At 34.9% G+C, this 13,316-nt stretch overlaps 2 protein-coding genes across 3 annotated transcripts; both read right to left on the bottom strand.

The window, feature by feature from the left end:
- Positions 1 to 642: 642 nt before the first annotated feature.
- On the bottom strand, positions 643 to 7,432 carry LOC127795881 (uncharacterized). 2 transcript variants are annotated; one of them, XR_008021885.1, is made up of 3 exons: positions 7,289 to 7,432; positions 1,134 to 1,211; positions 643 to 993 (listed from the first exon to the last, which is right to left on the bottom strand). XR_008021885.1 is itself a non-coding variant. In XM_052327847.1 (3 exons), the coding sequence occupies exons 2-3, from the start codon at positions 1,183 to 1,185 to the stop codon at positions 855 to 857; spliced, it is 222 nt and encodes a 73-aa protein (XP_052183807.1). In that variant the 5' UTR covers positions 1,186 to 1,211; positions 7,289 to 7,432; the 3' UTR covers positions 643 to 854. The 2 variants fall into 2 exon arrangements, 1 of the variants encoding a protein (XP_052183807.1); XM_052327847.1 differs by having other exon boundaries at positions 1,103 to 1,211.
- Positions 7,433 to 9,494: 2,062 nt separating this feature from the next.
- LOC127802744 (cyclin-dependent kinases regulatory subunit 1) lies at positions 9,495 to 10,972 on the bottom strand. The gene is made up of 3 exons (XM_052338753.1): positions 10,773 to 10,972; positions 10,605 to 10,665; positions 9,495 to 9,883 (listed from the first exon to the last, which is right to left on the bottom strand). The coding sequence occupies exons 1-3, from the start codon at positions 10,823 to 10,825 to the stop codon at positions 9,731 to 9,733; spliced, it is 267 nt and encodes an 88-aa protein (XP_052194713.1). The 5' UTR covers positions 10,826 to 10,972; the 3' UTR covers positions 9,495 to 9,730.
- Positions 10,973 to 13,316: the final 2,344 nt, after the last annotated feature.

Genomic DNA, 13,316 nt, shown 5'->3' with positions numbered 1-13,316 from the left:
ATAATTTTGTTAGATAGAGTTGACTCATTCATTTCAGATGGATATGCATCAATTTACGAAGAATGTATTAATGTTATTGATGAAGGTATTAACTTTCGTAGCTAATTTTTTTTAGCTTAAATTACAATTTAATTATGCACATATTAATTTATTGATTTTAACAATTATAAGTTTGGAAATGTGATTTTATATCCAATAAGTTTTGTAATTTTATGCAAGAATAAGGTAACTTTATTAGAATTTATCTTTGTTTGCTATGAAATTATCAAAAAAATTTATGAATGCTATTTGTCTTTGTTTGTTAATATGAATTAAACTAAAAAAATCATGATTAAACCGAAACCAAACCGAAACCAATGGTTTGGTTATTGTTTTAAATTTTTAAAACTAAATGGGTAATGATTTAGTTTTGGTTTTAGTAATTTAAGTTTGGTTTGGTTATGATTTTGACAAAAATCGAAACCAAACCGAACCATTGCCAACCCTATTACCCATGTTTAAAAGATTAACGCTAAAACAAATTTTATTAATAAATATACCTTGTGTTTGTTAACATTACCCATCCCCCTGGCTCTGATATCTCAAGTTACCCCATTCAGAATCTTCTCTCAAGATCACTCATATTCACCCCCCCCCCCCCCCCCCCCCCAGTAGTCTCGTCCATCTGCAACACGCTCACATACAACAAGAGGAAGCATCTGGACCTTTGGCACTAATAATAGATAGAACTGGTGGCATGCTTTCTCACAATTCACTTCCACATCTGGCGGAGCCAAACAGCAGAGATTCAATACTTTCTCACTGCAATCAACTTCCATATCCACCCACAAATAGTAGTTACTATCTTCACAAAATTACTGTTTCTTCGGGTAAGTTCGATGATCAGGTCCAATATCCCGTGAACCAGTATTGATGTAAGGCCCTCGGAAAGTTGCCTGCGGTGGTAGTGCCTTTGACGAGTCAATCACAGGTTTCGCCTTGGATGACCTGGACCTGGAAGTAACCAATTACTAGAGTCATAATTAGTCCTAGAGCAACAGTACACATGCATACGGTCAAACTTTTAGCTTTATTATTATCGCTTCAAACAAGATTTGCTTACGCCATGTAGAAGGGGAATACTAAGCCTGCACCTGCAAAAGCTAGTAAGCCCGTGGCAACGATAGCATTGCGTGTCCTTGACATCAAGATTGCTGAAGCTAGCAAAGAAGCTGAAAAGCAGGGGAAAAAAAATAAAAAAGAAAGATTAGTAGCTTTTCTTCTTTCTCTCTTCTTTTTCTTTTCCCCCCTAATATGAGCAGGGGTTATAACCTCCACTTTCAAGTAATACACATTCAATAACGTCTATATTTTTGTAGGAAATAAAGAAACATGACAAGCTCTACGTCAGGAAGGGCAAAACATGACGAGCTAGAGCACTTTTAAACTACAAAATGCAGCTAAAAAATTATAACACATTTTCAATTCATTTACTGTAAGTTTGCATGCATAAGGATATCCTAAACATCTCAAATATATGTAAAATTATAACCAATGGAGTAGTTATCATCAAACAAAATAGGGAAAATAGCAATAACCACCCCCCTGAGATTCGACGTAATTGCAGGAACCATCCCTCACGTTTTGAAAATAGCAATAACCTCTCCTGTCGTTAAACAAATGGACAGAAAAACCATTCTATTATTCATTCTCTCCTCATGTCAAACAAGAGTAGAGACAATCGATTGTGACAACCATGGTGGTGGCAGTTGCAAATAGGTGATCCAGTTGCCAGGGATGCAGCAGTTGCACAGAGGCGGTTTGTACAGAAATGGGGAAGAAAAAGAAGAGGCATGCTGGAAGAAAGCAGAGGCAGTTGGTGGTGACAGTGGCTCAATCACCAAAGAAGGGGTGGAGAGAGAGAAAGAGGCCTTTTAAACATAGGGGCATTTTGGACATTCATGAATATTTAACTGGGGTTAAATAACAGCAGGGTGGAACTTGCAACATGGTAGTAAATCTCAGGGGTACTGACTGTATTTTCTCAACCTTTAGGGGTAGTTTTTGCAATTATCTCAAACCTCAAGACTACCATGTGTGATTTTCCCAAACAAAGAGCAGTGTACGTTTGAAATTAATGACAGCTCAGGCCACAAATTATATGACACTTGAGAGTTGGGCATATTCAATGACACAACAGAACAAACCTTCTCAAGTCAAGGATTTTAAAAGGATTCAAAAGACATTAAAAATTTAAATAATTGAACCCAAATGGAGCCTGAGGCCAAAAACCAAATGTTAGTTTCCTTCAGCATTTCTGAAAAGATGGAGGAAATACATCAAAGAAATTTCTACCAAAACTGCATTAGTAGCAAATAGTAATAAACTTTGTATTTACAACCTCTATGACCTGTTGAAACAAGAAACATTTGAGGTCAACCAATCCTTTATTCTTTCATTTTGAAGAAAATGAAATAGTTCTCTTGATTATTTCTGCTATGGGGCTGATTTTGTTTGGGCCCTTAGTGGTTCCTCTGTTTTAATGTCCCCATCTTGGCACTCTTGCTGTTATTGAAATAAAATTAATTTTCATTTATAAAAAGAAGAAGAAGAAGAAGAAGACAGCGGAATAACAAAGTGCAAGAGTTCGAGTCCATATCGGTTCACAAAGGTTCATGTTGCTTCAAACAAAACCAGACACCTGTCCCATGGGACCTCTTTGAATTTGTGCAGTTTTATTTTTCATGTTTCCATTCACTTTTTTGTGTTTAGTTTTCATCTCTTTTTTTGGTTGTGTTATGTTTAGGAGCTCTTAGAAACCGATTCAAGACTTAGATTTGCCAATCTCTCTAATCTCCTCACCCGGAAATCAAACCACAACCGAATAGATTTAACAGCAATTGAAAACAGCAAAGAAATGAGAGAAAAGAACAATCAAACCATCCAAGAAGCACTGAATTATCCTGGTTCGGACTGCAAAGAGCAATCCTACATCCACTCTTCTCTCCGAGACAAATCCACTAGAAACCAAGAGTGATTACAGCAGTACAAAGTCCCCTACTCCCTCCTGTTACAGTGCTCCCAAGTACAATGAAAATAACCAAAGAGATTTCCACCAGATCGCTCCAAGAATCACTTTTCTCACAATCTTGATCTCTTCTTCCCACCGCTCTCAGCACATAAGAGGATGGCCAGTAGTCTTACAAACAGGAAAAACTAAGAATTCTCTCTCTCTCTCTACCCCTTGCCCTCTATTTATAATAGAGGGTGGATATCCCTATGAAGATATAAATATTTACAGTTTCACCCCATAACTTTTACTAATTACAGTTTTGTGATACAACTTCTATTTAATACTTCATTTGCCTATACTCTAGACAACTTTAACAGGTTGAGTTTTCATTTTCTGCTAAGAAAATGAAAAATAAACCTCCCACTTAATACCATGGTGTGTTTTTGGAAATTTGAAAACTAAAACTAAAAATTGCATTTGATGACTCTGCTTGTATTGGATTTTTCCTTAATTCTATATGGTGATTAAATAAGTTAATTCACACAATACTATTAAATAATAATAAATCCAAATGTAATTATTATTAAAATTTTGAAAATTTGGTAATTAGATTAAGTCATAATTTGAAAGGAGAAAATAAATTTAGCAGAACAACCATATGGAAATCTCCAAAATAAAAATAACTGAATTAAGCTCAAACATTTCAAATACATACCAAACCATGAGCAGTAAATTTCCTCAAATAATTATGATGTTACTTATAAAAAAAATGTTCTCCAAAATTATGCGTGCACACAAAAAAGTTATATAAAAAATAAGGTTCATGTACTAAATTTGTCCAAAATATTTCTGACATATTCATAAAAATGTTTGCATACAACAGTAAATAATACCACCATCAGAACCATCAAATGCCTTAACCCCACTAAGTGGAATCAAAGTAAATGATAACAATAACATATGAAGCATTAATCTCACAAGTGGGGATGACTAAATGAATTTTAGCTCGTTAATTATTTTGTCTATCATTCCCTAGAGGGTTGTGTCAGGAAGGGCATTTGTCGTAAAATTTTGCCACATTGTTCTATTGCATGGATTTTTATTGTCAATGTGACTTTTAGAAATCAATTGACATTATGAATGTTGTACCACTAATAACTTGGATAAGATATGCAATCGATGATGATGATGAATTATTTCTATATGCGGCCTTATCTTTTGTAAGGTGGTTATTGCTAATGTCATATCTAGGAGTCTTGCACCAAGCCTTTTTGGTCTTCCTCTACCTCTTTTTCCAAAAACTTATTCCATTCCATCCACTCTCTTCATAGGAACCTCTATTAGTCTTCTTCACACATGACTAAATCATCTTAATTGTGCTTCACTCATCTTATCTTCAATAAGAGTCGCACTAACTTTTATCTTTTCTTGTATAGCTTCACATCTATAGTAATTAGTAACATCCTCCGTTATGCTCATATTTTGAACAGTGCTTTACTATCTAACATTTTGTTTCCTACAACAAATAGATGTCGTATAAAATTTTTCCTTTAGCTTGAACAGAATCTGACCATCACATAAAAAATGAGATGCACTTTTCCATTTTAAACATTCAAGTTAATTTTATTAGTCTCTCCATCTTTTTTATGATTGATCCAATATATCTAAACTGATCTTTTCTTATAAAAACTTGATCTTCAAGTTTTACCATAACGTCATTTGCACTTATATTTTCACAAAACTTACATTCTATATATTCAATTTTCCAATCTGCTTAACTTAAAACCTCCAAATGCTAAGTGTTTTTTTATATCTCAAGTTTAGAATTCACACATTCTTTTCTCTCATGTACTAAGACAAAGCCATCTGTAAAAAGCATACAACTAAGTATATCTACGAAATATGTTTAATGAGTTCATCTATTTCTAGGGAAAATAGATTAGTGGGGTCAAAGTAAACATTTAAAAAAAAAAGGCTTATCGGTGCCCTAGCAAAGAAGCAAACTGCAGCCAAAAAAAAAAAGAGAGAGAGAGAGAGATCGACTTAGAAAGAACAAAACTCAGCTGAAGGAGACCAGACCAAGTAAAAAGGGGAGACAGCTTGAGGTGTAGGGAAAGACATCTTGCAGGAGAACAAGATACAGCTCGAGGGAGGGAGAGATAGTTCAAGAGAAAGGGAGAAGCAAGTTAGACAATGCAAAGAGAGTTCAGGGGAAAGAGAGGCAAGCCAAGTAACAGAAACGGAAAGTCATTTGGGGAAATGGAGAGCCAACTGGAGTTTAGGAGGAAGGAGGAGAACAGTCAGGCGAATCAAAGAGAAGGTCATTTAGGAAGATACAGACACAAAGAATCTCAACATGGGAGAAACAACTCAAAAGAAGAAGATTGGGGAAGAGGGATGTTGTTCAATCGCAGAACTCGGGCTAGTGTTTGTTTTTTCAAACACATGTAAAAACCACAAAAATATGTTTTCAATTTTTTTGGAAACACAAGTGAGCACCAATTTCTAGATTCTTTTACAACCTTTTTAGAAAAAAACAAAAACTAGAAATTGAAAACGAAAACAAAATCAAACTAAGCCTTAGCAAGCAAGATTCATTTTCTGAACTCAACCCAGTAAACCTAAAACTATATGAAACAAGCAAGCTTCTCAAACACTAATGAACTCAACTAAACTTGTTTCATATTGATTCAAAAGCCAAACAAATGAAGCTAAAACATATTTATGAACTTCATTAAAAATCAAGTTTGAACGACCATTACTTATATTACACTTGATTCCAAACAACATCCCACTTGCAGCCAGCTCTCAAGCCTAAACTCTAATTCATATCAAGAAGGAGCTACACAGAGAAAACCAACCATTTTTGTTTCCATGATAGTCATAGTATCAAGTTTCTTTTAAACTATAGTCGTTTTTTCAGTGTGCTTGGCATTCTTTGTTTTTTCACAATATAATAGCCATCACATCATCATTTTGGGCACAAGAGTTCATCAAGATTTGAGGGGTTGAATTGCAAGTTTCATGTAGACATATTCAACACAAATGTCAGACAACTGGCACAACACAATAGTTCATTGCTCATGTTAAAAGAGAGAATTTTCACAACCAGCAACCATTGCCTTGAATGCACTTTATCTTATAATTGACCAAATCTTATTGTTCACCTGTCTTCAAAATCCATTACCAGGTAATACGGCGAGTTTAACAGAGAAACAAGGAAACTCAATAAAAGCCAAAGTTCCTAAAATCTAAACAAAATATGTCCAGCTGCTCCAGCAGCAAACCAAATGAACTCAGAGGCAACTACTACAGAGAACTACTAAAGCTGAAATTACACAAAAAGAAAAATGAAAACTTGCATATTCAGTTGAAAACATTCTCAAAATTTTCAATTTCAGTTTTACAACTAAACATGCCCTAACATATTTTCAATTTCAATTTTACAACATGCCCTAACATTTTGTGTTCCAAAAACCAATAGCCATTCATTTCCAGAAAATTTAGAAAACATCCTTTTTATGTGATGTTTTGCATTTCATAGTATAATAGAAAACTGAGTTTTTGTTTTTAACTGGCGATTCAATCATTCAATAGAAAATTGGAGTTTGAATAAAAAATATAGAAAATTAGAGTTGGAAAACTAGAAAAAGTTTTCTACAACTAAACAGGCCCTAATTATTTCAAAATTGGTTGAGGAAAGCAAAAACAAGGACGTAAGTGATAGAACTTTCTTGAAAATGAGGGTTCACATAGAATTTTTTTTTTACATTCATTAACAAGTATACTGTAGTACTGCTCTATAGAATCGAAGACACTACTCTGACGCCAAAAGGAAGAGAGCGTCGTGATTTATTTCATCAGTGACCCTTACATACAGAAATAGTTGAAACAAAAAGATGGTGACTCATCGATGCCAATCTAGAGCACCGGTAACTTAATGGGGGCAAAAAGATGTCAAAGCATTCAATCGCCCTCGTAAAATGAAACCTATCGAAGTTGTGCAGGAAAGTAATTCCCACAATTTGGACAAACACCACCATCGCAGCATGGGTTAGAGATCCAAACGGAAGACATGGAACTCAACCGTCAAAAAAGTATAAAACTAAAAACAAATACAACTGCCTCTGAATTAAAATAGAAACTCCCTACTGTTCAAGTCTTCCCTGAATCGCTGTTCTTTTGCTAAGCTCAAAACGTAAATTGCAGAATTAAACCCTAACGTGAGACAGAAATGTTCACACGTATATGTATGTATGTATTTCTGTATATCCACACAACGAGGCAGCATGTTACCTGTTATCAGGTGTGATCGGAGCCCTAACGGTGGCGATTGCCGGCGAAACCAATAACGGATCAAAGCTACCGGAACTCAACACTGCAGCGTGTGTTGGAAGTGCCCTGGTGGAGCATGTAACTTTTGGGGCCTTAAAAGGTTTGGCGAAATTACATTTGTATCTTCAAGATTAATTACATCAATAATCACCTCCGAGTTAATAACATCAATAATCACTTAATTTTGAATTCTGTTATTATTTAGTCATTAAATTTTGAAATATTATTTAACAATCACTAATATTTTAAAACTGTTATTACTTAGTCAATAAAATTTAATATTTCAAAATTTTAAAGTTTAACTAATGAGCGACGAATAAAAAATAATTTTAAAATATTAATAATTATCAAATAATATTTTAAAATTTAGTGACTAAATAATAATAATTTTGAAATATTAATGACTAATGTGTAATATTTTAAAATTCAGTGATCAAAAAATAATAAAATATAAAATTAAGTAATTATTGATGTAATTAACTTTATCTTCTACTTATCTATTATAAAAATGTTAAAATACACTAATTCAAGAGACATTCACTCTTTTGGACAATTTAACAGATAATTTTCGTTATTTTTAAAACTATTTATTAATGTAAAATATCTTAGCAATGACCTAAACTTTGTTTGTTTGAACGTAATATATATATTTTTTATTTTTAGTGTTTAATTATCAAAAATTATGAAAAAAAATTGTATCAAAAAATTTTTATTTAAAAATGATTTTACATTAAAAATATTAAAAAAGACAAGAACAAGTTAATGGTGATGGTTGCACATAACCAATTTGGTTACAAGAAAATAAGAAAAAAAAAAATAGAAAGAGTTACCTCATATCAAACAAAATTTAAGCTGATTAGTAGCGATGATTGTTGGCAGAAAGACAGTTCAATCGCTAAGAAATAAGAAAAAGACAGAGAGCTTTTTAAATATTAAGATGTGATTTTGTTACAATCACCAAATCAAACTGCAATTTTATGGTTTGCTTTGACTTCACTACTAAAATTATTTGATTTTGTTTGGATTTCTTCAAACTTAACATCTGAATTGGTTTCAAATTGGATAGTTTGGTTTCAAGGCCTTTTGCCATTTTTACTCACCAACAGATTCACTAGTTTCTATAATTAAGTTGGTATTAACAATAAATTATATTAATAAGGTAATCCCAAAAAATATGTTATATTAATAATATAATTTAACAAAAACTATATATTAGTAATGTAATTACCTAATTGTATGAAAAATTGGAAAAAGAAAGCCCCCAAATCAAAGTGTGTTGTGTGTTGTTACTTAATGACAAATGATGGCATGCATAAAAGCTTCACTTTTTAATTTTTTTAACTAAAATTGAGAACTAAACACAAAAATTTAGAATCGAATATCAAAAAGAATTGCACGCTAAAAGCTTAGGACAAAATTAAACTTAAGATTGGAAGCTAATCCTTTCGGTTCAATCAGTTTGGTCATTATATAATGTTGGATAGGGAACTAATCATATGATCCTCATATGAATTGTTATCCCTTATATTAATTGTTGGTATATATAGATTTGTTTAACAGACAAAATAATCAAACGAGATAAATTATATCAACGAGAAAACACTTGTTAAGATTGCTCCTGAAGGTAAAGATATGTCTTTGTGAATATTAATTAGCATCACAATGATCAGGAGTAACTAATAGATCACAATCTGTCTTTGTTAAGGCAATGATTATTGCGAAACCTGCAAGAAGTTTAGCAAAAATTGATCAAACGTACTGCCTGTTCTAATCAAAACATAATTTTATGTTTTCCAATAATCCTAGTAGAAAAACTAATAGATCACATAGCTCTCCCCCCTCAATTTAAAAGCCATGGCGGCAGCTATTATACTGGACTGGACTGGACTCGACTCATTGCCAATACAATTTAATGTAAAATTAAGTACAGAAAGATGTCCAATGTCAATTTTACAGAGAATAGAAAAACCAATTCTTCACAAGTCCAAAGTACACCAAGAACAGAAAGCACCAAACCCGCTCCCACCCAGCCCCCCGAAAAGATAAATCAGGAAAACGAAAACGACGGAAGTTTTGGCCACTTCCAGAGTCAGATTTTGGACCAAGTATTATGTTGTGGATTGAATTGAAGGCAAGGATGAACAAAGCTAACCCACACAAAAAAGAGTACATCAAAAGTCAACTTTTCAAACAGTGAGCAAGAACCAACCGTAACATTTTACACCAAGCATCCGTGACATAACCAACAAAGCATCAATAAGAAATTCTCCACAGAGAACCTCACTATCAACTCATACAGAAGTATCCAAACTTCAAATTCTAGGCAATATGTAGCATGCCCATTTCCACCAGAAATGAGTATCATAATGTCTAGAGATAGGATAAGGCAATGCAAGAGACATTTCACTTGGCAAGGATGTTCTGCTGAGCCAGATTCTCCTGCTGCTGCTGGTAGTTCAGAGGCCTCCTGAAAAGCATGATGTGTGGCTCAGGTCGATGAATTGCATAGTGGACCCACCCTCGGCTCTGCTGCACCCCGATTGCACGCCACTCATTCTGATATGCAGGATTGGAGATAACATATGATGGGTTTTAGTATTGATACAGAATCTTAAGATCAGAAAAGATTTGTCTTCCTAGAAAAACATACATTCTCTGTTTGGAAATAGAGAAAAGCTAAGAAAATTGAAAAAAAATAAAAATTAAAAAAGAACAATGAAAATTCAAGTATCAATTTTAAGTAAGAACGTTAAATTCAAATTTTCCTTTGATGCAAAGGAACTCAACTCATTAGAAATAAGGAACCATGAATACTAGGGATAGCAGAAGATCAAACAGGCCAAAGAAACGCTTCTCCCTAACCCCCCGGGGGGGGGGGGGGGGATTGAGGAAAAAATGAAGACAATATAGACAACCTGCCGTTGATTTTCCGGAGAAAGGAACGAAATAACCAGGATGATATACAACTAAAGACAATAGCTATGCAACTGTACCAGCATGTTACTTCTTATTTCACCTTTCGACAATATATATAGAGAAGATTGGCATTACTTTCTTGCTCTCCTATTTACTCCACACAAGCAAAGGGGAAATTGACAATCCATTCAACAAAGTAGCAACCTAAGCGGAATCCGCCGACTGGATTTTATATTAGCCAGATTATACCTCCTCCCAGAACCATCATTCTCTCAGTGAAAACAATACAAAAAATCAAAGAATGCGAAATAAACCAAGGGAAATTCTCGGAAACCCTATACGCGGACAAGGAATTACTCACCTCAGAGAGAAGCCGATTCTTAGGGAGCTGTTTTGCCACTTCAGGAGGGAGAACCACATGCCTGCAAAATCAAAATCAAGAAAAAAAAAGAAGGAAGCAACAGGGATCAGATTTTGTCGAGTGACAAACACAGGAAAAGGAATCGAAATCAGCAGGAATCGAGAATACCTATATTCGTAAGTGTCGTCGAAGTACTTCTCGGAGTACTGGATCTGGCCCATCGGCACGCTATTCCAACGCAGATGGAAAAGAATTCAACGAGAAAACCTAACAGTGAAACCCTAATCTCGATACAAGAAGATGCAACGAATACCTTTTACTTTCACGCACCAGAGAGAGAGAGAGAGCGTCCCGAGAGGGAAAAGGCGAGAGAGACGGAATTGGGAAATTTATAAGCGAAAGGGGCAGAAAGCGAATTTTTAATTATTAAATTAATAATTTTTACCCTTTTCCTCTCATTAGGCCGAAGTTATAGGAAGAAAATTGTTTGAATTTCAAATTTGAATCTTATCCCGCTTTCGTAACGGTCCAATAAGGAAATGTGAAAAAGAATGTTCGCGAAGGGAACCGTTTGTAGACATTTTTCTTTCTTTTCTTTTATCTCGCTGCCTTAGCTTTTCTCCAGGCAGTAACTTATTAACACTGGGCTGGGCTGGGCTTTCTGTTGCGTGGCCTGAATTGTAATTGGGCCCAAAAATGTCTATCTAACCCTTGTTTGGGCCTGAAAGGTATAACTTAGCTTAATGGGGTCGGCAATCAGTTGGGCCAACCCTTGTTCGATGGGCCGCCAGTTCATTTGATTAGAATATTTGAGTTTGTGGAGTCAGTAAGATAGAAATGGCCGTGCTCTATTATTTTTATTATTTTAAAAATAAAAAAACAAGAAATGTCACATTTGATTGCTTATTTTTATTTTTCAAAGTGAATAAACAAAAAAGGGTGCTTCTCTATTTTTTATTATTATTTCATTTTCATTTTCTTTCATTTGATCTCCTCCTAATATTTGATGACCTTAATAAACATAGGATTCTCAAATATGGACGATTCCATGCATCTAGAAGTCACCAACAATAACAACCATCGACGCTGCAGCCTGCAGTCTGGCATCAAAGGTGAAAATTGAAGATCCAGCCAAGCCGAAGGACCCCAATTTTAGATATTTGCAGATGGGCCAAAGAGAAACGGTTAGCACTTAGCAGTAGTACGATCGAGGGTTTCTAGGACTTGACAATAATGTCTTTTCGTAAATCACAAGGAGGCAGGAAGAGAGAGAAGGTACACTACTATGGGTGTACAATGGAAACTCCGTTGAAGCTTTTGAGCTGTCGTTGCTCAAATTGTGGGCTATAATGTTATTGCAAATGGCTAGCACCAAGTAAAGGATTTTGGATTTAGGTGTTCTCTTACACTGATCATAGATTTGGACCACCTTGCCTTCAACCTGTCAAGTATTATTATCATCCTTATAAAAATACATTAGTTTTAATTATAAATGTGGGTGGTTGTGAGATATAACATTCCTAAGTCAAAAAAAGGAAAGAAAGAAGCTTTCAATGCTTTGAATTTTATTTTCTTCCTTATAGGTCCATAAGGGCGGTTGGTAGCTAATTTTGGGGGAAAATGACCTTTTGGTGGGGTGGAATTTAAGGTTAATTTGATTTGCATCTGCTCTGCATGGAGTAAAGGGGAAGTTTTAGTTGGTGAGGATTTATTATTACTTGTTAGTTTTTACAATGAAGTCATTGTCTTTTGGGAGGAGCACAGTGAGTAGATGAAGATTGGAGAGGGCCTTTCCAAGTTTTATTTTCTCATATATATATATATACTTTTAGAGGAAAACAGTGGTTGTTGTCTCGTGTCTGGTTGGTCATTCATTTTCTTACTTTTACCCAGCAACAGCAAGTCACGTTACCCAGAGGAAAATAGTGCAGTTTTTGCCAGAATTTATATCTAAAAAATGACGTGACATCAGCAGCTTTAAAAATATAAACCACATTAATAATAGAGAACAATACATTGCAAAGTGATAAAATTAAAGTAATGATTTCTTATTTAAAATATCCTAGTTTAACGTGCAAATGTTTGTTTGGATGTGCATGATTTGAGGCAGCTAGCCTGCTTAATAGATTTACTCACTAGTAACTTTGAGTTTTAACCAACATGTTACCAAAAAAAAGAAAGAAAAAAGAAGAAGAAAATCTTAAGTTCAAACATAACTTAATTTATAGTGTTTTAGAATCCAAGTAAATACGAGAGCATAGATAGGGACATTATGTTTCTACAATGAACCCAAAATACTTGCAAAGCCCACATGCCTTGGCTTCCCAGAAAGTTCCAGAAAGTGCCAAGATAGTAATATCAGAGGCAAGATATTTAACCCAACCGAGAAAAAGTTCCAAGCAACCCCCCAGGCATGCCCAAAAGTGAGCATTATTGCAACCCAGCGTCCCTCTGGGTGGGAGAAGCGCCTCATCTGGCTTGGCCTTGTCTGCTAGCAGATGCAATGCAAGCAACCCGGTGTGTCCCCCTGGTGGGAGCAGCCTCATCTAGCTTGGCCTTGTCTAGTAGCCATATGCAGTTTGCTCAGACATAGGAACCCAAAATGACGTGAATAATTAATGAATTAGATGGTTCGAGCACCTGAAAGACCAGCGACCTAACACATGTGACGCTCTTTTCAAGCCCAAGCCCCAGCCCCAGCCCCAGAGCCAC

This window comes from Diospyros lotus, chromosome 1 (assembly GCF_014633365.1).
Source record: "Diospyros lotus cultivar Yz01 chromosome 1, ASM1463336v1, whole genome shotgun sequence".
Lineage (NCBI taxonomy): Eukaryota > Viridiplantae > Streptophyta > Magnoliopsida > Ericales > Ebenaceae > Diospyros > Diospyros lotus.
This window is presented reverse-complemented; position numbering and strand designations above follow the sequence as displayed.